General features: G+C 40.3%; 1 protein-coding gene across 1 annotated transcript in view; it reads left to right on the top strand.

Annotated features, from left to right (window-relative positions):
• Positions 1-25,670, top strand: part of GALNT11 (UDP-N-acetyl-alpha-D-galactosamine:polypeptide N-acetylgalactosaminyltransferase 11 (GalNAc-T11)) — a 53,726-nt gene that overhangs the window by 8,643 nt on the left and 19,413 nt on the right. The window contains exons 2-5 of the mRNA XM_006895187.1: positions 1,313-1,436; positions 2,428-2,594; positions 14,676-14,801; positions 19,818-20,067. Of these exons, the coding sequence (XP_006895249.1) occupies positions 1,313-1,436; positions 2,428-2,594; positions 14,676-14,801; positions 19,818-20,067 (667 nt within the window). The remainder of the gene's footprint in view (positions 1-1,312; positions 1,437-2,427; positions 2,595-14,675; positions 14,802-19,817; positions 20,068-25,670) is intronic.

Raw genomic sequence — 25,670 nt, 5'->3', positions numbered from 1 at the left:
TGTCTCTAGGTAAGTTCACTCCTAAGTATCTACATATGGGTAGTTGGCTATTGTAAATGGTATTGCTTTCTTGGTTTCCTTCTCAGAGTTCTCTAAGTTACTGTAGAGGAATCCCACTGATCTTTGGACTCTACTAAATTGGTCTATTAACGCAAGCAACACTCTGTGGCATATGAGCAAAACTCACAATTTGTGCTTGCTCTAGCAGAGAAGTATAACTTATTTTGGTCTTCTCACTGAGACAAGCCATTATATAGACTTAAACAGCCTTTGGGTAGGGGGATAAACAAACAGAATTTGGTTTACTAGCTCTAAAAGTTTTTTTTGTTGAGTCCTTGGGATTTTCAGCATACAGTATAATATCATCTGCATATAGTGGCAGTTTTACCATCTCTTTGCCGATCGTTACTGTTTTTTATTTCCTTATCTAGTCATATTGCCCTAGTAAGCACTTCAATACAATAGTCGATAGAAGTGGCAACAGTGGGTATTCTTGTCTGTTCACAAAGAAGATGCTTTTAGTCTTCCTCTATTGCAAATGATATTGGCTCTTGGTTTTGCATATATATGTTTCACCAGGTTCAGGAAATTCCCTTCTATTTCAGTTATGCAGAATGTCTTAATCAGGAATGGGTTTTGGATGGAATTAGTTTTTCATGAACAGACTGGAAATGTTATTACAAGGGACTGGCTCTGTGATGAGAGACTAATGTATTGATATGGAAAACAGCAGCCAAAAAAGACTTAGTCTGTGCAAAAGTAAGATTTTCAACAGAGTGTTGGGACAGGAGTGCTAAATTACAGTTGTTTTGATTAGAGCTGTGGAAGAATTTCTTGAATATGAGGCTGACTAAGATCTGGAACCAGAAAGTTGATGGAACCCCATATTATGGTTTATCATTAGTCTCTCTTGGGTTTCATACCAAACATCCGTAATTGGGGCATTCTGTTGAGGTCTTTTTAATTCTGCAGTCTCCTGCTTTTATGGAAAATAATCACCATTGAATTTCTGGTTTTATTAGTGACAGGTAATTTATTTTTCTTGAATGTGAGAAAAAGAACATAAAATGATGTCTAGTAAGCAGGTTTTATTTATGGCTGCAGTTCTCTTGCTTTGAACTAGACAGTTAAGAGTTAGATCTTACCTGCATTTACTTTCTTGAAACTAGAGGCAACCAAGATTTGAGAAACTTGGCTATTCCCTGGTTATAATAGATAAAGTCAAGATTCTCTTTATCTTACAATCGTAACAGTCATTGTAGCAGTCCCTTTGCGATTTAATGCACTGACCCATAACTTCTTTCTTTTACAGGTATGATTTTTAATGTACGTGATCAGGAGCTGAGAGATCTGGGCTATCAGAAACATGCCTTTAATATGCTTATTAGTAACCGCCTGGGCTACCATAGAGAAGTACCAGATACCAGGAATGCTGCGTATGTGCCTTACATACTTCTGTCAGTTCTTGTTTAGTGCTACTTGTGGTTGAGACACGAGAGTCTGCTCAGTTCCTGGCTTGAAGAGTGACTAAGGACCATAGGCTCAGGAGTTCTGTCTCTATCAAACCAGCAAGTCTAGTTGATTTTATGATTCTGAAACAGAAAACTTTTTGGCTCTACTGGGAGAAGGACAGAAGGCAAGAATAAGGTGCAGATATTGAAGGACTTGTATGCCACCTGGATTATATATTTCAAGTTAATGACTTTTGTGGTTTAAAGCCACTTAAGCCTTTTTGTCAAACAGTTGCTTACATGGCAGTTCTTCTCTTATCTTGATATGATAGGCTGCATAAATATTTTTCTATTATTGGATATAAATAAAATTTTCAAATAGAAAGTTTTACATTTCTGTAATTTCTTTTTGAGATACCATTGAAGAAAAGCTGTGCACTGCCTTACAAGTACTGCATGCATTAAAGTATTAATGATTTCAGTAAAATAATACATTTTTAAGTAACCTTTGCACAAGAAAAAGAAAAATATCTGTTTAGAGATAAGCACAATATCAGGCAAAAGAGGGAGAAATTATTAGTAGGAAGATGTAATAGGAAACCACATTGTTTTCTTAAATTTTTTTTTTTTAAATCTAACCCAGATGTGTCTAAATGTTTAAAAGGGGTAAATGAGAAGGAGATGACAAAGGGGCCGCGGGACATCGGAAGGATAGAAGAGGTTAGTGGCAGGTGGGAGGGTGAAGGAATAGGAAGGATTTAATAGGGCCTTGAAAAGATGGTGTGATAATAAGCATAGATCATTAGTAATTGATTAAAATACAGTGTATATTGATTGCATAAAACACAATGTACATGAATAAAGCACAAAGTATATGAATGATTGTATGCAAACTATAAAAATTAACAAGAAAGAGGCTTCAGTGAAATCTTGAGCCTATTCAGTAGTCACAGTGTTCTCGTATTTCTCTTTGCAGATGTAAAGACAAGTCTTACCCGCCTGATCTTCCAGTTGCCAGTGTTGTGATCTGTTTCTACAATGAAGCATTTTCTGCCTTGCTGCGGACAGTGCACAGCGTAATCGACCGGACGCCAGCATACCTTCTCCATGAAATCATCCTAGTGGATGACGATAGTGATTTCGGTAAGGGGTGGTGCAGCCTGTCAGACTGTACCTGCACAGTCCCTCCCTGCAGCACTGAGAGATGTCCTTAGAGGTGACATTTCATAGATGTACAGCAACAGCTCAGGCTTGTAGCTGTACTGGAGTCAGTACCGTAAAGTGCATGACTAAAATATTTGCATCATCTTTTGTAATCTGTTTTTAAACTGTGCTGTCTAAATTTAGCCCTTGAATTTTTTTTCTTTTACTTTTCTCTTAAAATAATTTATCTTGATGTAATTATACATTCACACTTACGTTGGCAAGAGGTTTTGAATCCCCTTTACCCTTTCTCTTCGTTGATTACTTCTACGTAATTATTGGGCGATGTCCAATCAGGAGTCTGGCATTGGTTTCATGATATGTGTGGTTCTGGGGCACATTATCCCACATATAAAGTCATAGGAAGCTCCACATTGGTCAGTATTCCCAGTGATACAGCACCACAGACATTTCCCTCCTGCGGCCCCTCTGAAGGCAAACCCCACTGTCACTGACCCCTCATGGCCATGAATATGCTCTCCAGTTCAGAGCTTTTATTCTGTGTCCATTTGAGATTGGCTTTTTTCCATTCAGCATTATTCCACGGATTGCCTTGATTGCAATGAATTGCATTCTGGTAGTTTTGATATAAAGGATTGCACTTTTACCCATCAAGCCCATTTCTAACAGTTACAGCTTAGAAATGACTCTGTTGGATGACCTGGAACTGGTTGTTAGAGTTTCCCAGCTGTAATTATTATAGAAGCAAGTCGCCCTGCCATTCTCCCATGGAGCAGTTGGTGAGTTTGAACTGCCGACCTATCAGTCAGCAGGAAAGTTCTTTATCACTGAGCCACATGAGCTCTTCCTTTTACCCATGAAAACTCTATTTGAAATGATTGTTGTTGTTGTTTAAATGATAACTGAAAGAATTCTTAGGTCCCTTTTTCTGTTCAGCAATTTAAACTAGCTCATACTAATGCACATTTGATTGAAATAGTATAAACCAAAATTGAATCAAATGCAATGTCAGGCTGGAGACTATGGTGCACCTGATCTGGGTTATAGTCTTTACAGTTGCATGCTATGCATCAGAGAGTTGGACATTGACTAGGGATCATAAAAAGAGAATTGATGCCTTTGAGTTGTGGTGCTGGAGAAAAGTGTTGAACATACCATGGACTGCTAGGAAAACAAACAGGTTTGTCCTGGGGAGGGTGAAGCCGGGCTGCTGCTTGGAGTCAAGGATTCTGCAGCTTCGTCTGACATACTTTGGGCATGTTGCAAAGAGGGACCAGTCCTTGGAGAGGAACGTCATGTTTGGGAGAGTGTAGGGACGATGCAGGAGAGGAAGACCCTCGATGAGATGGATCGATTCTGTGATTGGAGTGGTGGGAGTGAGTGTGTCGGAGACAGTGAGGTTGGCCCAGGATAGAGCAGGTTTAAGGGCTCTTGTACATAGGGTCGCTATGAGTTGCAAGCAACTCAATGGCACATAACAAAAATTACTCAAACCAAAGGAGGAATAAAACTGTATAAAAAAAATATTTATTGTGAATGCTGATACTTGAGACAGGACCTGTGTTGGTGATTTTTTAAAAAATTACTTCCACATTGCAATTCCAGAGGCTCACAGTTTGAATCCACCAGATGCTGTGCTGGAGAAGGAGGGACAATCTCCTCCTGTACCAGTCAAATCCCATTTGATGGCACACACACAAAAAAATAAAAAAATAAAGACTTCTAAACATTTAGCAGTTCTACTTCCATGTGGGTCAATGTACAGGCAGTCACTGGTATATGATGCTCTGACTTACAGGCAACTCCTGCTTGCCTTTTGTTATTTTTAGATACCATCTTGCCAGCTTAATGTTACATATCCCTTATATTAATTTTTAGAATATATGTGAACATTATAACATAGAAATGAGGGAGGAGTCATACATAGACTTTAAAAAAATTGCCAGATTCATCTTCATTCTCTATCCTTTTGTCTTAGGCCATAAAGAGGCTTCTCAGCTTTTCTTTCCACCTTAGTAGCACCAAAAGTACCTTTTGATTTTCTTCTTCACTTTGTAGAAACAAACAATAACCATTTTAACTGTATACTTCCCAGGTCCCACATTTATATAACCAAGCCATGGTTTTTAAGTCTGGAGCAGCGAATTCCGCTGCTTCTGACACTAATTGAGAAAGAAGCAGATGCAGTGTGGGGGTGGCTCAGTCTGGCTTTTACCTGTTTCATAAAGGGTACTGTCCTCATTAATAATGTCCATGTTGTATCTGTGCTTATGTGCTGTCATGTCCCACACAACTCATAGCAACCCTATACACAATAGCGCCGAACTCTGACCTATCTTGAGTCAGTGTCACTAATTCCGACACACCTAACCCCATTTACCCAGTTACTATGTCGATCCATGTCATGTGGGGTCTTTCTCTTCTCTTCCGCCCCTCCAACCTTCTAAGCACGATCTCCTTCTCTAAGGACTGGTCTTTCCTGGCAACATGCCCAAAGTATATGAAACCAAGTTTCAAAATCCTTGTCTCCAAGGAGAAACTTGATTTCACCCTCTCTGGGACAAACCTGTTTGTTCTCTTGGCAGTCCATGGCACATTCAATGCTCTTCTCCAGTACCACAACTAAAAGGCATTAATCCTCCTTCTGTTGTCCTTAGTCATTGTCCAGATTTCTGATTTGTAGAAAGTAATTACAAAAACCGTGGCCTGGATCAGGTGCATCTTAGTTTCTAGACTGAAATCGGTGTTATTTAGCACTCTGGAGAGGTCCCTGACAGCAAATTTTCCCAATGCAGTTCATCTTTTGATTTCCTGACTGCTGGTGCCAAGAGTGTTGTTGATTGTGGAGCCGAGCAAGTTGAAATTGTCAACAGTCTCCATCTCTTTCTCTGTCTATCATGGTGCTGCCAGTTGGCCTAGTGGTGAGAATCTTTTGTTTCTTGATGTTAAGTTACAATCCTTGTCAAAGACTACAGTCCTTGACCCTCTGCAGCAAATGCTTCAGATCTCCTCAGTTTCAGCAAGCAAGGTTGTGACTACAAGTAACTGCAATGCTCATACCACATTCCTCCTCATAAAGCCCAGCCTCCTAGATGATCTGTTCTGGATATACTTTGAAAAGGTGTGGAAACAAGACACATCCCTGATGTTCCCGATTTCGAACCGTGCAGTGTTTTCTTGCTCTATTTTGAGGACTGCTTCCTGGTCCATGTATAGGTTTTGCATGAGCACAATTGAGTATTCTGGAATTCCTGATTCAAGTACAGGTTTCACATGAGCACAGTTAGGTGTTCTGGAATTCCTTTTCTTCTCAATGTTAGCCACAGTTTGTTGTGATCCATGCAGTCAAATGCCTTTGCCTAGTCAATGAAACACACATAGACATTCTTCTGGTATTCTCTGCTCTCAGTCAAGATCCATCTGACATTGGTTGTAGTGTCCCTAATGCCACGGCCTCTTCTAAACCAAGTTTATCTTTCTGGTAATTCTTTGTCAGTCATTTTTGGATAATCTTCAAGATTTTGCTTGCATATGATATTAGTGATACTGTTCAATAATTTCCACACTGTTGAATCATCTTTTTTTCTGGAATGAGAATAAGTTTGGATTTGTTCCAGTAAGATGGCCAAGTAGCTTTTCTCTACATTGCTTGGCACAGTTTGGTGAACACATCCAGGGAAGTATCTGTTTGTTAAAATATGTCAGTTGGTATTCCATCAATTCCTGGGGCTTTAATTTTTGCCAGTTCCCTCAGAGCAGCTCAAACTTCTTCCTTTGTCACCATCAGCTCCTGATCATATGTTGTTTCATGAAATTCTCTGTGTCAGCCAGTTCTTTTTGGTACTTTGATTCTGTATACTCCCTCCATCCTCTTTTCTTGCTTCCTGGATCATTCAGTATTCTGACCATAGCATCATTAAATATTGCCACTTGAGGCTTGAATTTGTTCTTTCCTTGCTTTAGCTTATGAAATGCTGATCAAATTTGTCCTTTTATATTTTCTGACTCTAGCTCTTTGCTTAATTCACTATAATACTTTGCTTTGTCTTTCCAAGCCACACACTTTGAAATCTGTTCAACCCTTTAACTTCCTGATTTCTTCCCTTTGCTTTGGCATCTCTTCTGACATCCATCTTGGGTTTTTTCCCCTCCTCTAACTTTGTAATGACCTTTTGCCCCCACACTCCAGCCCACCCCCAGTGAGGTCATCAGAGATCTCTGCACTACCTATCCTCCACAGTCAGCACCCCATCACCCCTGCCTTGTTTGCTGCACCCCCCCCCCAATGCTGGTCTGTGCTCCCCCACTTCTGCTTCCACCACCCACTGCCTGTGCCTCTTCCCTGCCAGTCTGTGTGTACCCACTTTCTAAATTTCCCAACCCCCTAATCATCTATTCCCCACCACTCCTCTGCCAATTTGCCCCCTTCCCATTCTTACTCCACCCTGGACCAGTGCTGAACTCCAACATCAGTGGAAGATGGGTAATAAGGAGCAGACAGAAGTGGCCAAAGACCTGAGACATGTCAGGGTTAGTTAGAGGGAGGAGAGAAAATGGTACTAGTAAATGGAAATGAGACAAGGGATCAGAACAGATGCTGGCAGGATGGCGAGGGGAAATGGAATCACTTCACAGGTACCAAGTGGGTCGGTGGGACCAATATTATATCAATTAGCTGTGCAGCCAGCTGCAAACTCTCTTTTACTCTTTTGGGTAAAATGCTTGTCTGTGAGATACTGCTCTAAAGCTGTGCATCCAAAGGAATACAAACTGGGAAGAAGAATTAGCCATCTACTTCCAAAATAACAGGCCTTTGAAAACCCTATGTCCAATAGCACACACTCAGATTAGACTGGCAGAGATGCATCAGAGGCAGAGCCCTCGTACTGGGACACACAGGGGAAGGAACAGCTGCAACAGACACCAGTGACTGGAACATGGAATGTGAGAACCATGAATGTAGGAAAATTGGACACTATTAAGAAATAAATGGAACACATAAATATTGACATAGTAGGCACTGGCAAGCTCACGTGGATTGGCATGGGACATTTTTAATCGTGCTATAGATGCAAAGGTGAGGAAAAACAGGGTTGCATTCATAGTTAAAAAGACCATTTCTAGTTCTATATTGAAATGCAGTGTCATGAGAAGCAGGGTCATCATCATCATCCTCATCATCATCCATACACGTACAAGACCTATTAATGCCACTATCATTCAAGTTTGTGCACCAATAAAAGAGCCAAAGAGGAAGAAATAAATGACTTCTACCAACCTTTGCAGTCAGAAATTGATTGAACATGCAACCAAGATGCATTAATAATAATAATGGGTGACTGGAATGTAAAAGTTGAGAACAAAGAAGAAGGATCAGTAGCCAGAAAACATAGGCTTGGTGACAAAAGTAAGGCTGGAGATAGAATAATAGAATTTTGCACCATTAATGATTTATTCATTGCAAATAACTTTTTAAAGAAACATAAATGGCCACTATACACATGGACTTCACCTGATGGTTTACACAGGAATCAGATTGATTATCTCTGTGGAGAGAATCGCTGGAGAAGCTCAATATCAGTTGTGAAAACTAAGCCAGACGCAGACCATCACCTATTCATATGCAAGTTCAAGCTGAAGCTAAAGAAAATTAAATCCACAAGAACTAAAATTTGATCTTGAGTCTATCCTACCTGAGTTTAAAAACTCCCTCAGTTGGTGCCTTGAGCACGAATGAATGAAGACTAGACTAGCTGTAGGAAGATAACCAGAATATCATTCATAAAGAAGGCAAAAGGTACAGTTAAATGATCAGACATGTCACCCATCATGCTTCTGCACCTATTTCTACCGATCATTGGGTCCAATGTTTGTTGCAAATTGACTCACAGACTTTGTTCACAGTTGTGGAGTTTATTAGGGAAATACGTTGGGGAGTGGGTGGAGCAAAGGATATCACACAGTGAAGATCCAGATAGCTTCAGAGCTGACTCTGACACCCATCCCATTACCCTAGTTATTCTTGTCAATCCACCTTACCCAGGGTCTTCCTCTCCTCCACCCTTCCAAGTATGATGTCACATGCCCAGTGTAAGTGAGACAGAGGTTCAAAATTCTACCTCCAAGGTGCAGCCTGATCTCACCCTCTCTGGGACAGACCTCTTTGTTCTCTTGGTGGTCCATGGGATGTTGAGTACCCTTCTACAGCACCATGTCTCAAAGGTCTTGATTCTTCTTCTGTCATTCCCTAGATTAACAAGGCACAATTCCTTAATTAGTTCAGACAGCTTCTTAATCAACAAGTGAAAGTCTAATTTCAGTTTCTCAATCATCCAGCAAACTTTATCTCAGAGCTATTACACATCACCTTTTTCTTCAATCATCCAGCAAACAAAACCTTTAACTGTGGCTCTGTCTCGAGGGTTCCTCTGGTTACACCTTGCCATAGTTTCTTCATCCTCTTTCTACCACCAGTTTTCAGTGTGGAAAATGCTTTCTTATATTGGTCCCACAGCTGTTGATGAATTGCAATGCCATGTATCCACAGTTAAGATAGCTGAAGACCATGTCCGTAATGAGGGCAAATGCAATGGCTAGAAAAGCTGATATTCAGAGTTTCTGACACCACAGAAGCTATCTGAACTAATTGAGGAATTGTGTGTTTCTGTTAACTTGGCTTGGGTCTGCTTTTCACTAAAACTTAGATTTCCACTGTGTAATTTCCTTTGCCTCCTCTATCCCCAATCTTTCTGTCATAAACCCCACAACAGTGAGTAAAGTGTGTGAATCAGTTTGCAATGAGCACCAGACACAATGGTTCATAGAAATAGGTGCAGGAGCATGGGGTTGCTGTGTCTGACACAGCAATTAGATGTTAAGTTTGTTACTGTGGATATTATTGGTGGAGACAGTTGTAGGAGTTAATAGAGATTGGGCTCAGTCTTCCCCACCTTGCTCCTGCTCCTTTCACACCATCTCATTGAGGGTCTTCCTTTCTTTTGCTGACCCTCCACTTTACTAAGCAAAATGTCTCTTTACAAGGACTGACCACTCCTAATAACCTGGCCAAAGTATGTGAGACAAAGTTTCACCATCTTTGCCTCTAAGGACCACTCTGGTGATACTTTTCTCCAAGACATATTATTTGTTCTTTTGTCATTCCATAGGATATTCAGTACTCTTCTCCAACACAGATCAAAGGCATCAGTTCTTCTGTTAGCCTTACTCACTGTCCAACTTTCAGATGCATAGCAAGTAATTGAAAAGACCAAGGCCTGAATCAGTTGCACCTTTAAAGTCGCATCCGTGCTCCTTATCACCTAGGAGAAGTCCCTGACTGTAGATTTTCTTAGTGCAATAAGTTGTGTTTTCTTTTATCTTGGATGCTAGTATGTAGGGTGTTGATTGTAGATTCAAGCAAGATGAAATCATTGTTAATTTCAGTCTCTTTCCATCTATCATGACGTTGCCTGTTGATCCGGTGGTGAGGATTTTTTGTCTTCTTTAAGTTGAGATGTAATCTGTATTGAAAACAATAGTCTTTGATTTTCTGCAGTGAAAGTTTTAAGCTCTTACTTTCTGTAAGCAAGTTTGAGTTCTCTGCATAATACAGGTTGTTGATGAATCTTCCTCCAATCCTGATATCACATTGTTTTTTTAAACCCCAGCCGCTTAAATGGTTTGCTCAGCATACAGATTGAGTAGTTATGGAGAAAGGATACAGTCTTGACACCTACCTTTCTTAATTTTAAATTGTGCAGTGTTCCCTTGTTCCATTCAGACAGCAGCTTTAGGTATGATTTTACTTGCTCTTTAATGCCATGTAAATATGCCATCACTGTGAAACAATTAATCTACCCCTCCCACAACAAATTCTTCATCCGAGTCATCCAAACTTGCTGCGCTGGCAGGTTATTATTATTATTATTATTATTATTATTAATTTCAATTAACATCTACAGAGATTTTGGAATTCCATTCATTCATTGTTGCACTTTTCTCCCCACCCCCACTGGCAGGTTCTTAAATCATTGAGAAGCCTTCCAGTTTTTTTTTTACATTCAAGTAAGGTTGAATAATTTTTAGCAGCTACAGTTTGCCTCCAGCTTCCTTATGCATAAATTGAAGGTTTGACTTACCTGATCTTTGAATTCCCCCTGAATTCCATTTCAGAAATGAATGCCAGTAGTCTATGATGGAGTCTATTTAGTACACCTTACTTTTAATGAGACTCTTCTCACAGCTGTTTTGTGTATACACAGCACAGTGTTGTGCATCTTTTCTTTTCAGTACTCATTCATCTCTCAACAGCCTTGTAAGATTAATCAGACCCTCATTTTACAGAGAAGAAAAATGTGACAATTAGGTAATTTGTTCAAGATCCAGTAGACTTTCAGAGGTAATCTTGATGTTAGATCTTGACTTACTCAGCCTTTATTTCATTCCTGTAGGTTGCAGTGGTGAACAGTAAGTTTTAAGTCAATTACATGCTTTTTCATGCATTCACACATTGATTAAACTCCTCTTCTGTCAGTAGCAGCATCAGTATGCCCATAGAATACATATTGAGCTTAAGAGTAGCAGAGTTCTTAGAGCCTGGTGATCTGATAACTGCCCTCATCAGTTCCTCTTCATAGCTGACCCTCAACCTTGTTCCAGGATGCTGTCCATGGTTCTCCCTCAAAGCTGCTGGTGGATTCAAACTGCCAGAGCCAGGCAGCCCCCAGGAGAAAGCTTAAATAATCACTGTTGTCAACTCAGAAGTGACTCATAGCTGACCCTCCACTACCTTTCTGGGGCTGTAAGTTGTTCAGGAGGAGATGGCCCATCTTTTCTCTGAGGAGCTTTGGTGGATTTGAACCAACAGATGTGACCTTTGGATTAGCAACACAACTCGGTACAGACCACACCACCAGAGCTCCCAAAGGGAAACAAAACTTTCAGAGCAATGGGTTTTCAGGAGCCAAGAAGCTAGATTAACCCCTAAAACTGTTGCTCTGAGGTGAAACTATAAACCAAAGTATTCCCTGAAGCTTTCTTAAAACCAAACTAGGGGGTGGGAGGTGACGGGGACCAAAACAAACCAGTAGGTAACTAGTGAAAAATGTTTATTTTGGCCATTTTGTGTGTACTCTCTCTCGTGCTGTCTCTCTCATGCTCTCTCTGATGTGTATGTGTGAAATTTCTATCTATCTTTCTTTCTATCTATCTATCTATCTATCTATCTATCTATCTATCTATCTATCTATCTATCTAAATTAAGGAGCTCTAGTGGCCTAGAAGTAAGAAGCTGCACTGCAATCTCAAAGGCACACAGTTTGAGGCCACCAGCTGCTCTGCAGGAGAAGGATAGGCTGTCTCCTCCTGTGCGATTAACTGCCTCTGAAAACCCACTGGAGAGTCAGCTCTGGGACAGTTCTGACTCAATGGTACACAACAACATATATAAGTTAATTAACCAGTTTATTAAATGCTAGAGATGCTTCCAACGGTGGAGCTTCTGCTGGTCTTTCAGGTCCTAGTCTTCTAATGGCCGACTTCACTGTGGCTGCAGAGGTGGTGGAGTAGATCCAGGTGTCACCAACTACTGTCCTCACACGAGAACCACAGGGCCTGGTCCCCACAGTTCCTCACTCATTTTGGTTTTGCTGCAGAAGGGGCTAGTGTACTTGGCATGCTGGCTGATTTCCATGTCCTTCCCCATTTTTCTGAAGGAGGCACCATAACAGGTTCCATGTTTACCAACAATCTTGACTTTCTTGGTGCATTTAGCCATTTCACAGTGCCAAGCCCAAGCCATTATACTTCATTAAGACTTATCTAAAACCAAAAAAACTCTTGGAATCAAAAAAATCTCCATGGAGTCAGTGCTATCTCCTAGCGACCTTAAAGATCTAGCAGAACTGCTCCAGAGGGTTTCCAGTCTCTGGAAACAGACTGCCACATCTTTCTCCAGAGAAGCAGCTGATGGGTTCAAACTACTGGCCTTCAAGTTATCAGCCATGCGCTTAAATGCCACACCACCAGCGTTCCTTAAGGACGAGATGGTATCAAATGACAGCAACAACTTCAAAGACTGGTTGGGAACCTTAAGGGGCAGTGAGTTTGTGTTTGAGGAGAGGAACAACTCAGAAAAGGAGAAAGAACACTGTGGCATCGCGCAAAGAATATAATCCATGTTGCTGGAATGTACATATAGAAGCCATTGAGCTGTGTGTTTTGCAGTATATTCAGCAACAAAAATGTTTCTTAAATTGTAGTGTCAATAAAATAACTTTACAACTGATTAATTTTTCACAAGTAAGTCAGATTTGAACTAAGAAGATTAGATAAATACTAAATTCTAGAATTGGATTTTTTTTGTTGAGGTTTTCTTTTGTTGGATTTTTTTTCCCTGCAAATCAACCTCTATCTTATTTTTAGCTTATCTGTATTTTATTTTAAAGGAAAAATCATGGTCATATAATCATAGTTTAAATATTCAGTATGAAAACATTTCTTGTTAGAACTGAGATATTTCCCCCCATGTTGTGTAATGTTTTATGAATTCAGTTTTTCAGTGCTGTGTAATACTCCATTTTGTTTTTTTCCATCTATTCATTTGTTGATGAACAGATAGAATCTTTAAAAGGTATTTTGAAATTTAAACTTGAATGAGCTAAAATTTTACAAAAAAATTCTTAACACTCTTAGAAGAAAGGTACTCAATAACTTTTGTTATATACTTTGTAGAGATGATGGAAGTTCTTTCTTATCTATTCTGATGTAATGGATTGAATGTACTGGATTGAACAGTGTCACCCACCAAAATATATGTCAACTTGTCTAGGCCATGCTTCTCAGTATAATGTAAATATCCTGTGTATTGTAAATCCTGACTTCTCTGATGTTAATGTTGTAGTAATAGAAGCAATTGTACCAAAAAAAAAAAAGAAAGAAGCAATTGTACAGTGATGTTTCACTCCCCTTGATGTGATCAGCCAGTTAGTCTGTTGTAAGGAGATTAGAGTGGAAAGCAATCCTTTAACAAGGTAAAAGGCCTGAGGATGAACAAGAATTTTCTCTAGGGTGTGACCTGTAAATACATTTTTAGGGTTTTTTCCTCTCATAAGAGATAAAAGAAGAGTGGAAACTATTAGAGAAGAGGGCTTCTCTAAGAAAGAAGACCAGGAGAAGAATGTGGCCTTTTTTTTTTTAATGTGACCTTTTGACCAAGGTCCTTATCCTGGAAAAATCTTAGACCTAGGGCAAAACCAAGACAATTAGAGACCTCCAACAAATTAACTCCAGGCATGCAGATCCTAAAAGGAACAGGGTCTAGAGGAAGCTCCAGAAATGACAGTGAGAGAAGGCCTTCCTGTAAGTCAAGACCTTAAATTTGAACTTTTGGTCACCTCAACATTAAGAGAGTGAAGTTCTGTTTGTTTGTTTTTCTATAATTATATTTTATTAATTTTCATAAACATTTACAGAGATTTTGGGTTTCCATTAATTCATTGTTGCACTCTGTTTGTTAATGTCATTCATTTGTAGACTCTTATTTTGGCAGCACTGGATAATGAAGACATGGTGTAAGACTTAATTATTTTAAAACTGAATCCACTTACTATGTCACTTTGTTTTAAATGTGGTTTAAATGCAATCCACTGACTGTTAGTCACTAAAGATATTTTCATTTCTGCCTTCCCTATGCACAGTAATTTTCTTTTAGTAGCTATTGAAACGGAAGGAAAGTTGGCACCTTACCTACTCATCATTTTGTACTTAAAGATACTATTCCTCAAAAAAAAAAAAAATTAAAAAAAGATACTATTCCTCTTGGGTGGTATTCCAGCTCTAATCTTTCATTTCTTTCTTTTTTTCCTTCCTGACAGGATAAGCTGCAATATTCTTTTCTAATATTTGATTTTATAATAGTTATTCAGTAATTAATTAGTTGTGGATTTTAGACAGCACCAAGTACAATGTTAGAGTTTGTCTTTGGCAGAAGAGAGACAAATCTAGAATATGACTTTATGTATCTCCAGCCTACTTTGAGTAATTGTGAACCTTGATTTGTAGATGATTTGAAAGGAGAACTTGATGAATATGTCCAAAAATACCTCCCTGCAAAAACTAAAGTAATAAGGAATAAGAAGCGTGAGGGACTGATTCGAGGAAGAATGATTGGAGCTGCCCATGCTACAGGTATGACAAGCCGGCTTTCCTCTGTGTGACTGGGTGAATGCTGTAGTTTAGAAATGCTGATAAACGTGCTAACCAGCAGAAATGAGACTTGTTTCATTTGGGAAAGGCCTTTTCATTACTCCAAACCTCTTGCCTAAGTGGCCAGTTTATATGAATTTGAGCAATGTAGTCTTTATTGACTTTTTATTGTGGCTCTTACTGTTAGTTAAAGATGCTTTGTGTTTTGTTCTCTTTTGTTGTTGTTCTTGTGTACCGTAGAGTCAAAAACGACCCATAGCAAACCCAAAATGTAACTGAACTTTTCAGTTTTTAATGCAAAGTTATAGATGTGTGTACACACCTTGTGATTTGAAATGTGCTGCCTTTACTACTCAAATGTGAAGTGTATTTCTCTGGTGATCATGTTACCTGGCAAATGATGAACACTGGGGCCAACGAAGACACACCAAAATGTAGAGTGAAAGTCACAGCTTTATTACTGTCGTGCATGAGCCGAGACACACAGGAGACTTGCTTCAGATTCTGTCCAAGGTTGGGGGCTTTGCAGACTTTATAGTATAGGGCTACATGATAATTTTGTCCTACATACTATTACATGACTCAGCATTCCCAAATGTGCTACCAAGATGGCAGCCACCATTGAACTCCACCCAGAGGAGAGGATCTTAACTGGTTTTTTTTTTTATCTTAACTGTTTTAATGATGCCTTTCCCTAGATTCATGCTGTTCTAAAGTTTATGGGCCAGCAACTGGTGAGTAATGGTCTCAGGACAGTCACAGGCTTCCTGATTGAAGTTTCTGAAAAAGCTGCAGCCTTGACTCTCCTGATCTTGAACAGAAGGAACACTGTGAAATTGTATTCTTTGGGAAGCAGTGTTTGGTACAGTGGGGGAAAAGCTTGGGTTGTATGAACTTATTGCTAAAGAATATAATATTAACATTTGAATTGTCTAATGCATTTTAAAAATTCGCTCTCAATTCCTCTAGTTTTATCAAAACAAGAGTCTCCATTTTTTTTCAACTAAAAGAATTTTTTAACCTTTCCATCATCCGCTTAACCTCCTCTTTTGAGAAATAATAAGTTTTGTGTACAAAATATACCTGGGTGGTCTTCAGTGACATAATATTGATAACACTGAATTTATTTTTAATTAATTAAACTATTAATATCTTTTTCATTTATTTTAAAGTTACCTCGTATATAAGATGGTAATCCAGATTTTCATTTATGATCTTGAAAAATACTCATAAATTCATTCAAGTTGTAACAAATGAATCAGTTTAAACATACTAGGTATATGCTATTACAGGTAGCATAAAAATATGGCAAAAAATTAGGAGGCTAATCTGATGGCACTTAACAACAACAGTAACAACCTGAAAACCCACTGGAGAGTCAGCTGTGGGTCAGTTCTGACTCAGTGGTACACAACAACAGTCTGAAAGTTCCTGGCTGTGGTGGGTGCAGGTGTTTAGTCCTCAGCACGACAGTGTGCCCCTGTTCTTGGGTGCTCCTGTCTCTCTGGATCTGAGGTGGCTGACCCACTTGCTGCCACCACTCCTCCATTAAACCCCAAGTTCCATTAGCATTAGGACTTCTAGGACTTTTCTTCTTTTTTCTCCTAAGTGTATGCCAGTTGAATTCAAGGTTTATGATCTTCCCCCTTCTAAAATTTCATATCAAATAAAGATTTATAGAATTTCCCACATTGAATTCAGGAAGGCAATAAAGTTGAAAACCAGTGAAATTGGTAGGGTATGTTCAGGATTATGACATTTGTAACATACTCTTATAAGTTGTATTAGTTTGTTGTTTTTTATTCTTTTTTCAGCTGTCAATGCTTACTTAGGTTTTTTATTATTTGTTGGTCTTTGTTAAAATAAAAGAATTTAGAATATGTTAGAAGCAAGTAATTTTATTGTAATAAGGTATAATCTTACCCAGTGCATTAAATTGGCCTTAATTGGAAAAAAATAACACTTTCAGGATTAAGAAGAGCTATGAATACATTTTCTCCTCAAAGGAACTGTGGTTGAATTGATCTAATTTCACTTTGAATAATGTTCATGCTTTCCTCATTATATGACAGCTGTCAAGCTCTATGTGTTTTACATCCGACATAAGGCCATTTACGAGCATTTAATTCTATGACTAATTCACAGTCGTCATTAAGAACATTCCTTTACTTTGCTGTCATTAACTGAAATAGGAGGCAAATGATACTTTAAGAAACTCATGCAAAATCTGTATCATTACATTTCACAGATAAACTTTTTGTTTGTTTTTTTAATTGTAATTTTTTAATGAACATTTACAGATATTTTGGATTTCTGTTCATTCATTGTTGCGCTTTTATCCCTGCCCAGTCCTTCCCCCTGCGCCCCCAAACTTTTAATTTAAAAAAAAAATAAAATTTAATATGATCTAATAGCCAAGGTTTAGGTTTCTAGGTTGCCCAGAATAACCCAGAAATTAACAGAGAATTTTCTTTCTTGATCATAGTTGCAAAGAGAAGTTTAAAATGCAGGATAAAATTTTCATGATTTATGTTTTGCTAGGGTCGAGAGGATTGGAAGAATGAGACAGGAGAGGTGAGAAATGGCGGAAAGTAAATGGGAATGAGGGTGGGAATGGTGACAGGATACAAGGTGAGTCCAAGGTGGTAGCAGGATGCAGCACCAGCATCAAAGATGCTTTCAGGGTGTATGTACTATCTACCCTCAGTTTTGAGAAATTTGCCATCTTCTACCAATAATTTATAATGATGTTTATGAGCCAAATTTATAAAAATAATGTATTATCTTAAGGGAGCTCTGGTGGCCTAGTGGCAAGAAACTGCGTTACAATCCCGATGGCTCACAGTTCGAATCTAGCAGATGCTCTGCTGGAGAAGGAGGGTTGGTATCTTCCTTTGCCAGTTGGATCTGACTCAGTGACATACAACAAGGAAAAAAAAATATATTATCTTCACTAAACTCTGTTTCCTGAGGCAGGGAAATGTATTCTGAACATATATTAAATTGTAAATAATTACATTAAAAAAATTGTCATAAAAATATCTACATAACATTAGTTATGCGATTATATCTTGAGTTACTCAATACCTGGTCATCCCAAAGGGCTGAGTTGTTACTGTGGGACTCTGAATCTTTCTACTGAAGAGAAACTAGATTCCCCCTCCCCAAGATTTATGCATTTAATAAAAATAATTAATCTAGAGGAGTAATTTATCTCCTTGCACATCAGCCTCTACCACCCTGAGACCAGAGGTCAGTGGTGTCCAGCACCAGTGCTGACTGCCCTAGGAGGGTTCACCGTAAAAGGACCTGAACAGAGTGGGAAGGGGGACACAAAACTCAGAAAACACAAAAAAGGCTTTGTTTGCTGACCTGTTAACCAAAAACACTTTGCGGTTGAGTTGGAACCTTGTGGTTTACCCTCCATTGGGTTTCCAGAGCTGTGAATTGCAGTGGGTGGACACAGCGGCTCTGTGTAGCCAGTGGTGGAGCTATGGGCTGGTAGCACAGTTCTCTATGGAGTGGACCGCCAGAGCTCCCTAAGAAGACTGCGGCCTCTCTGCCATCTACTTAGTTTCTGTCCCCAAGTGTAGAAGCTCTAGCGCCATGGACCACAGAGAGTTGTGCTGCCAACCCAGAGACCACACCTCTGGTGGTTTGAGTACATCAGCAGCTGCTTAGGATGAAGATAGTCAGTTTCCTCTTAGCAGTTTACAGCCTCTTAAATGGACTTCATCTTACTGGGATCCACAGTCATTACATTTGGTACCTGCAGTCTGATCAGGAGATGTACTGCCCTGGGAAAGTCTCCACATTATTGAGAAGCAGTGATGTCAGTTTGAGGACTATGGTGTGTCTGATTTAGACCATGGTCTTCTCAGTCATTTGCTATGCTATCTTTAGTGACTAAAGTTGACAGAAGAAGAATTGCTGCTTTGAGCTGTGTTGTTAGAGAAGACCACTGAACAGCCTATGGATGGCCAAAACAGCAAACAGTTGTGTCTTGGAAAAGGCACAGTCAGAGTGCCCTTTGGAGGCAAAGATGAAAAAGCTTCATCTCACATACTTTGGGCATGTTGCTAGTAGAGGCTATTTCTTAGAGAGGGACACGATGTTTGGGAAAGTGAAGGGACAGCGGAGAGGAAGACCCTCAACCAGGTGGATTGACACAGTGACTGTACAGCAGAAATGGCTTGAGGGTGTGTGAGGACAGCACTGGATAGGACAGGATTCAGATCTCTTTGTAGGTCGCTGTGGATCATACTCGATTCGAAGGCACTTGAGGGTCCAGCTCAATCGCAATGCATTTTGAGTTTATAGTCCTTAGTCACCCTTTGGAGCTGTAACAAAACTCCCCCCTCGACTCAATTTTTACCCAATAATAGATAAACCTATACAGTGAATAGGGAGGTCGAGTGGCTTAGTGACTAGAAGCTGCACTGCAATCCCAAAGGCACTTGCTCAGCAGGAGGAACAGGCTCCTCCTCTGGGATTTACTGCCCCTGAAATCCCAGTGGAGGGTCAGCTGTGAGTCACACAGCAACACACAGAGTACACCAGACAAGTGCTCACTTAGCACTATCACCCACACAAAATCAAAAGGACAAGGTTTGCCCAGGACTAAAGAAAGCTGGAAGAGGTAGAAGAGAAGGATTTACAGAATCACCTGGAGGCAGGAGGAGTGCTAATATAGTGTGTTTTTGCAATTAATGTCATAAAATGTATGAATGGGGAAACTTTCACTCAAATCACAGTGAAACAGAGAGTTCTATATGTTATTTGTGTGTATTCTTGAATTTTGTCAGTCCCCTTAGGAAGAATTCTTGGCTGACGGATTCTCTTGTTTATAATTGGTGATAAAGCCATGGTTTAATATTGTTTGAGGTGGTAAACATAGCAGTTGTGTTTCATGCCATGTATCATTTCATGCAATTGGTAACCGTCCCTGAGATGAGTGATACAGACCTTAGTTTACTGGCTCCTGTTCTGTCTCTTCAGGAGAAGTTCTGGTCTTCCTCGACAGCCACTGTGAGGTGAACGTGATGTGGCTGCAGCCCCTGCTGGCCGCCGTCCACGAGGACCCTCACACCGTGGTGTGCCCAGTGATCGACATCATCAGCGCCGACACGCTGGTGTACAGCTCATCTCCTGTTGTGCGAGGAGGCTTCAACTGGGGCCTGCACTTTAAATGGGATCTCGTCCCTCTTGCTGAGCTAGGAGGACCGGAAGGAGCCACTGCACCAATAAAGTAAGGCTTGCTGTTTAGGCGGGACAATCCCTACCTGCAGAGAGAAAGAAAACGTTTTAAAGGCCATTCCTTTTCCTTTGTTAGGAGCAAAAATTAAAAGCTTTTGAGTGCTTACTGAATTTTATGCTGCCTGCTATGTCCTGTGGAAAAGAAAGATAAGGTTTATGAAAAAGAAATTGCCCCTACATTTAGTGAGAATGGCAAATAAACTCAACATCGTTGAGTAATAATTGTTGCATGGATACTATAGGAGAGTCTCCTGTGTGATTTGGGGGTAATTTGGGAAATACGTTGGCACAGTGATCTCCGCAGTAGAGTTGAGCACAGTGGAGAGTGTCAGAATGGTGCAGGATAGGACAACGTTTTGATCTGTTGTTCATAGGATTACTGTAAATCAGAATCAAATGAACGGCACCTAACAGCAACATACTCTAAGGATGTTTTGGCCATCAAGTGGAAACTGACTCATGGCTGACCTTCCAGCAGATTCTCAGAGGTGTAAATGTCACAGGAGGAGATTGTCCATCTTTCTCCTGAGGAGCAATTGGTGAATTCGAACCACATGCCTTTCATCAGCAGTGGAACTTCTTACCACTAGGCCACAGGTGCTCCCAACTAAGGATATTAGCACCTGTTAAGTTTGGCTGTTTGAAACTGCCCGGGAAACTGGCCCCAGCAAGAAAAGCCTGACAAGTCACTTCCAAGGAAAGCATACGGAGCGATTCTGCTTTGTTACGTGAATGGAAATGGACTTGAAGGGCAATGGATTTGGGGTTGTTTTCCTTTACCCTTCCACTTTTTCTCTCAAGTGTTTTCTTTATGAATAGCATGGTTACTACCTTCTTGAGTTGTCTAGATTTTAAGACTTTTCAGCCTTTTTCTCTTTTCTAACACATACTATTTTTTTATTTAAAATAATTTTTTAAATTTTATGCTGGTTTACTTACAAAGTTCATGTACATTTTTTTCACACGAGATCTTTCCCATTTCCTTTACCCATCCCTCCTTCCACCCATCAAATTGTGTGACTCCCCAGCCTGGCCCATCCTCACCCCTCTGCTCACACCCTCAAATGCATGCATTTTAAGTCTAAAACTTTGAAGCATTAACTTAGCTGAATCCTACACGTTATGCTGTGTTTGTTATCTTTTACCCTCATTTCATTCCAAATATTTATGTTATGATACCTGCTCTGACCCATAAGCTATTTAGCAATGTGTTTCTTATTTTCCAGATGTGTGTGTGGAGAGCTGATAGCCACCCTTTTTTGATTCTTAGCTTAATTACACTGTGGTCAGAAATTTCAGTTCTATGAAAATTGTTCATCTCTACCTTATGTTGTTGTTAGGTGCCATTGACGTGAGTACAATCCATAGTGACCCTGTGAACAACAGATCTGAACCCTGTTCTATCCTGTACTATTTTCACACTTCCTGACACACTAGATCCCATTTCAGCAGTCACTATTTCAGTCCACCTGGTTGAGGGTTTTCTTTCCTTCCCTAACCTTCCGCATTTCCCAGCACACCATGTCCTTCTCCTAGGAATAGCACCCCAAGCAATAACCCTGAAGTATGTGAGACGAAGCCACATCATCTTTGCCTCCAAAGGGCATTCTGACTGCACCCTTTCCAAGACATACCTCTTTGTTCTTTTGATTGTCCATAGTATGTTCAGTGCTCTTCTCCAACACTATAGCTTAAAGGAATCAATTCTTCTGTCATTCTTATTCATTGTCCATTCTCAGATGCATAGCAAATGATCAGAAAGATAGATCTTGGTTCTCAAACAGACATCATAACTCCTCAATAATTTGGAGAGGTCTTTAACAGCACACTTTCCCAGTGCAATACGTCTCCTGATTTTTTTGACTGCTGCTGCTAAAGGTGTTAATGGTGGATCCAAGTAAGATGAAATCATTGACAGTTTCAATCTTTTCTCCACCCATCATGACGTTGCCTATATGTCCAGTAGTAAGTATCTTTGTTTTCTTGATGCTGAGGTGCAATTCATATTGAAGGCTGTATTTGATCCTCTGCAACAAGTGCTTCGGGTCCTCCTCACTTTGAGCAAACACGGTTGTATCAACTGCATAACACAGATTATTAATGAATCTCCTTCTTATCCTGAGGCCGCATTCCTCTTCATAGAGTCCAGCTTCTCAAATAATTTGCTCAACATACAGACTGAATAGGTAGAGAGAATACAACCTTGGTGTACTCCCAATGATTCTGAAGCTTCATTTGACATACTTTGGGCATGATGCAAGAAGGGACCAGTCCTTGGAGAGAGACATCATGCTTAGGAAGGTGGACAGACAGTGTAAGAGAGGAAGACCCTCTATGAGATGGATTGATTCAGTGACTGGGGTGATTGGGGTAGGTGTGTCAGAGACAAGGTTGGCTCAGGATAGAGCAGGGCTTAGGGCTGTTGTACATGTTTGCTATGAGTCGCAATCAACTCCACAGCACACAGCAAGAACAACAGTGTTTCCTTGTGCTGTTCACACAACATTCTCTTGATCTAGGTATAGATTTCACATGAGCACAATTAAGTGCTCTGTGACTCTCATTCTTTTCAGTGTTAACCATAACATGTTATGATTCACACAGTCAGATGCCTTTGCATAGTCAGTAAAGTGTAAACAGACATTCTTTTGGTATTTACTTTAAGCCAGGGTCCATCTGACGTCGCCAGTGATATCCCTGGTGCCACCGCCTCTTCTAAATGCTGCTTGAACTTCTGGTAGTTCCCTGTCTATGTAATGTTCTATCCATTTTTTAATGATTTTTAGCAGTAATTTGCTTGCATGTGATTTTTTTTTGCAGGTGATATTAATGATACTGTTTGATAATTTTCACATTCTGTTGGATCACCCACCTAGTGGGAATGGAAACAAATAAGAACCTCTTCCACTCTGTTGGTCATACAGCTGTCCTTCATTTCCTGATACAGACTGGTTAATGCATCCAAGGCTGCATCTGTTAACTGAAACAAGTCAATGGTATCCCATCAATTCCTGGAGCCTTACTCAATGCCGCTTTCATTTTCTTGCTCATTACCATTGAATCCTGCTCATATCACACCTGAAATTTTTCAGTGTCAGTTAGTTCTTTTGGTACAGTGATTCTGTGTGTTCCCTCCATCTTCTCTTCATGCTTTCTGGGTCATTCAGTGTGTTGCCCATAGCACTTTTCAGTATTGCAACTTGAGGCTTAAATTTCTTTTTCTGTTCTCTTAGCTTGAGAAATGCAGAGCAAGTTCTTCCCTTTTTATTCTCCAATTCCAGCTTTTTTGCACTATAATAATAAGCTTTTTTCCATTATAATAATACTTTGCTTTTTTTTTCTCCAGCTGCCCTTTGAAACCTTCTGTTCAGCTCTTTCACTTTGGCATGTTTTTCCTTTGTTTTGGCTTCTTGGCACTCTAGTGCAATTTTTAGAATCAATGTCTCTTCTGACTTTTTTTTTAATTCTTTCTCCTCTGTCTTTGTAATGACTTAATACATTCTTTATGGATGATATCCTTGAAATCATCCCACAACTCATCTGGTCTTCTGTCAGTGGTGTTGAATACTTCAAACCTATTCTTCTTTTTTTTTTTTATGGACCAATTTGATGTTCTTTACTTAAAACCAATATTCCAGACAAGAAAGATGAACCCAAAATGCATCCTCTTATAGTGACCAACTTAACTAAGTACAAATGAAGTCAATGCTGTATCCCATTAGCATGCTGCATTGTAAATCAATAAAACAAGCCCTCCCCCACCGCAGACCCTCGGCAAATATAGATAAATGATTGTGCACTGCGTGATGGTACCATTAGGTGAGAACTTTGGTTCATGCACTCAGCTGCCACAGAGGTTGCACTCAAAACCTGCAGCCCTGGCACCCAAAGTCAGTCAGAGGTGGAAGCTTGGGGCATCAGCCATGCTCCTTAGCCATACTAGGTGAAGACTGTTGTCAGGCATACTGGTGGCAAAGACCAGGCCTGTGTCATTTTGCCCATCCAGTCTGTTCAGCCAGGATGTTTCGCCTGCCAGAAAGTTTGAGCCTCTCTTTGATTTCCTGTACTCTGGCAGACGCCAGCAGCTGATCAGGCTCTCTGTCCGCAAGTCCGTGATATACAGGTAGTGGTTGTCAAATAGCAGAGCAAAGATCTCTCCAAAGCCAAGCAAGGCCAAATTCACGATCTCAGGAGTCTTGATGACCCTGAGAATATTGTAACTGGCAAAGTCCCACTGGTAGAGACCTAGTGCAGAACTACAGATGATGTATTTGCCATTAAAATTAAGTCTTGGCTGCAGGCAGATACTTCTATCCTCAGAGACAGACAATGTCTTTATGCACTTGCAGTTGATTTCTCTCCCAGTATTTGTCTGCACTTAAGAGGATGTAGTCTCCAGGGCTGTGCAAGATAGATTTGACTTTGCACTTCTGTAAAATCACGTTGGTAACCCATTCTGTGTGCCCGGTGAGTGTGTTCAGGCATATCCCAGCAGATAAAGCCCATACTTCCATAGTTAAGTCTGCAGACCTACTCACCAAAGTACCCAGTTCATCATTGTAGTCCACACTAAACACCGCCGCTGTGTGTTCCCAGAAGTGCTGGGTCTTGGCTCCGGAGCTCCATTCCCAGCAGACCATGGTATTGTCAAAGGAGCCTGTCACAAGCTTCTGCTAATCAGACTTTACCGCTGCACAAGTGTGAATCTGAATACCATAAATGCACTGCCCTGTGCTCACATCCCACAGCTTTGCAGACAAGTCATCAGACCCTGCACAGAGAAGTCCATCTTTGTAGTAAAGTGCATACACTCTTGCACTGTGTCCAATTAATGATGAGATCTCAAAGGCTTCATGGTCCTTGAGTTGCCTCATTCTCAGAATAGCCGTCAGATAAACCTCCTTCAAGTGCAAAGCGTCCTGAACAGAATCATCTGTCTGCTAGCCCAGATTTTTACATGCAGTTTGCCACACCTCTGTACAGGCGCTTATCACCTTATTCCACTGTTTAGATATGAGGCAGCATGTGAGTAAAGTCTGAGGATCGAGCCATTTTAACAAATAAAAGCTGAGCTCCAGGGGAAGGAGTTTGAGGAAGTCCCACTTGAGGGGAGTCTCCAGGTTATTGGAGAAATGCCTGAGCTGGACTGTCCCACTTAGACAAATCAGGTGATCCAGAGTTTCATTTTTCTGCAAGTCAGTTAGAGAAAGAAATGTAATAGAAATGCTATCAAGCCATGTCTCAAAGTCCTTTCTCTCCATAAGCTTATGGAAAAATTTACCTGAGTGAGCGCCCTGGGACCCAGGACCTCGCGCCAGGTACACACCAACTAGGCACGCCGGGCCACCAGAGCCTCGCAGCGGCCAGGTCCTCACTGCAGCCATAGCGCCAGGACCTGTGGCCGCCGCTCCAGGTCCCGCAGCTATTCTTTTTTAAACAAAATTTAATAATTGAATTTTTGTGAAATTAACCATATTTTTTAATTGATATTTTGAAAGTTTATAGAGAACTTGGATATCTATTCATTTAGTGTTGCACAGTTTCCTCCCTGCTCACCCCTCTGCCTAATTCTCTTTTCTCTTTGAAAAAAATTTA

This window comes from Elephantulus edwardii, unplaced genomic scaffold, assembly GCF_000299155.1.
Source record: "Elephantulus edwardii isolate Elephantulus edwardi_28Jun2011 unplaced genomic scaffold, EleEdw1.0 scaffold00161, whole genome shotgun sequence".
Lineage (NCBI taxonomy): Eukaryota > Metazoa > Chordata > Mammalia > Macroscelidea > Macroscelididae > Elephantulus > Elephantulus edwardii.
Note: the sequence above shows the minus strand (reverse complement) of the source record. Positions and strands in the feature narration are given on the sequence as shown.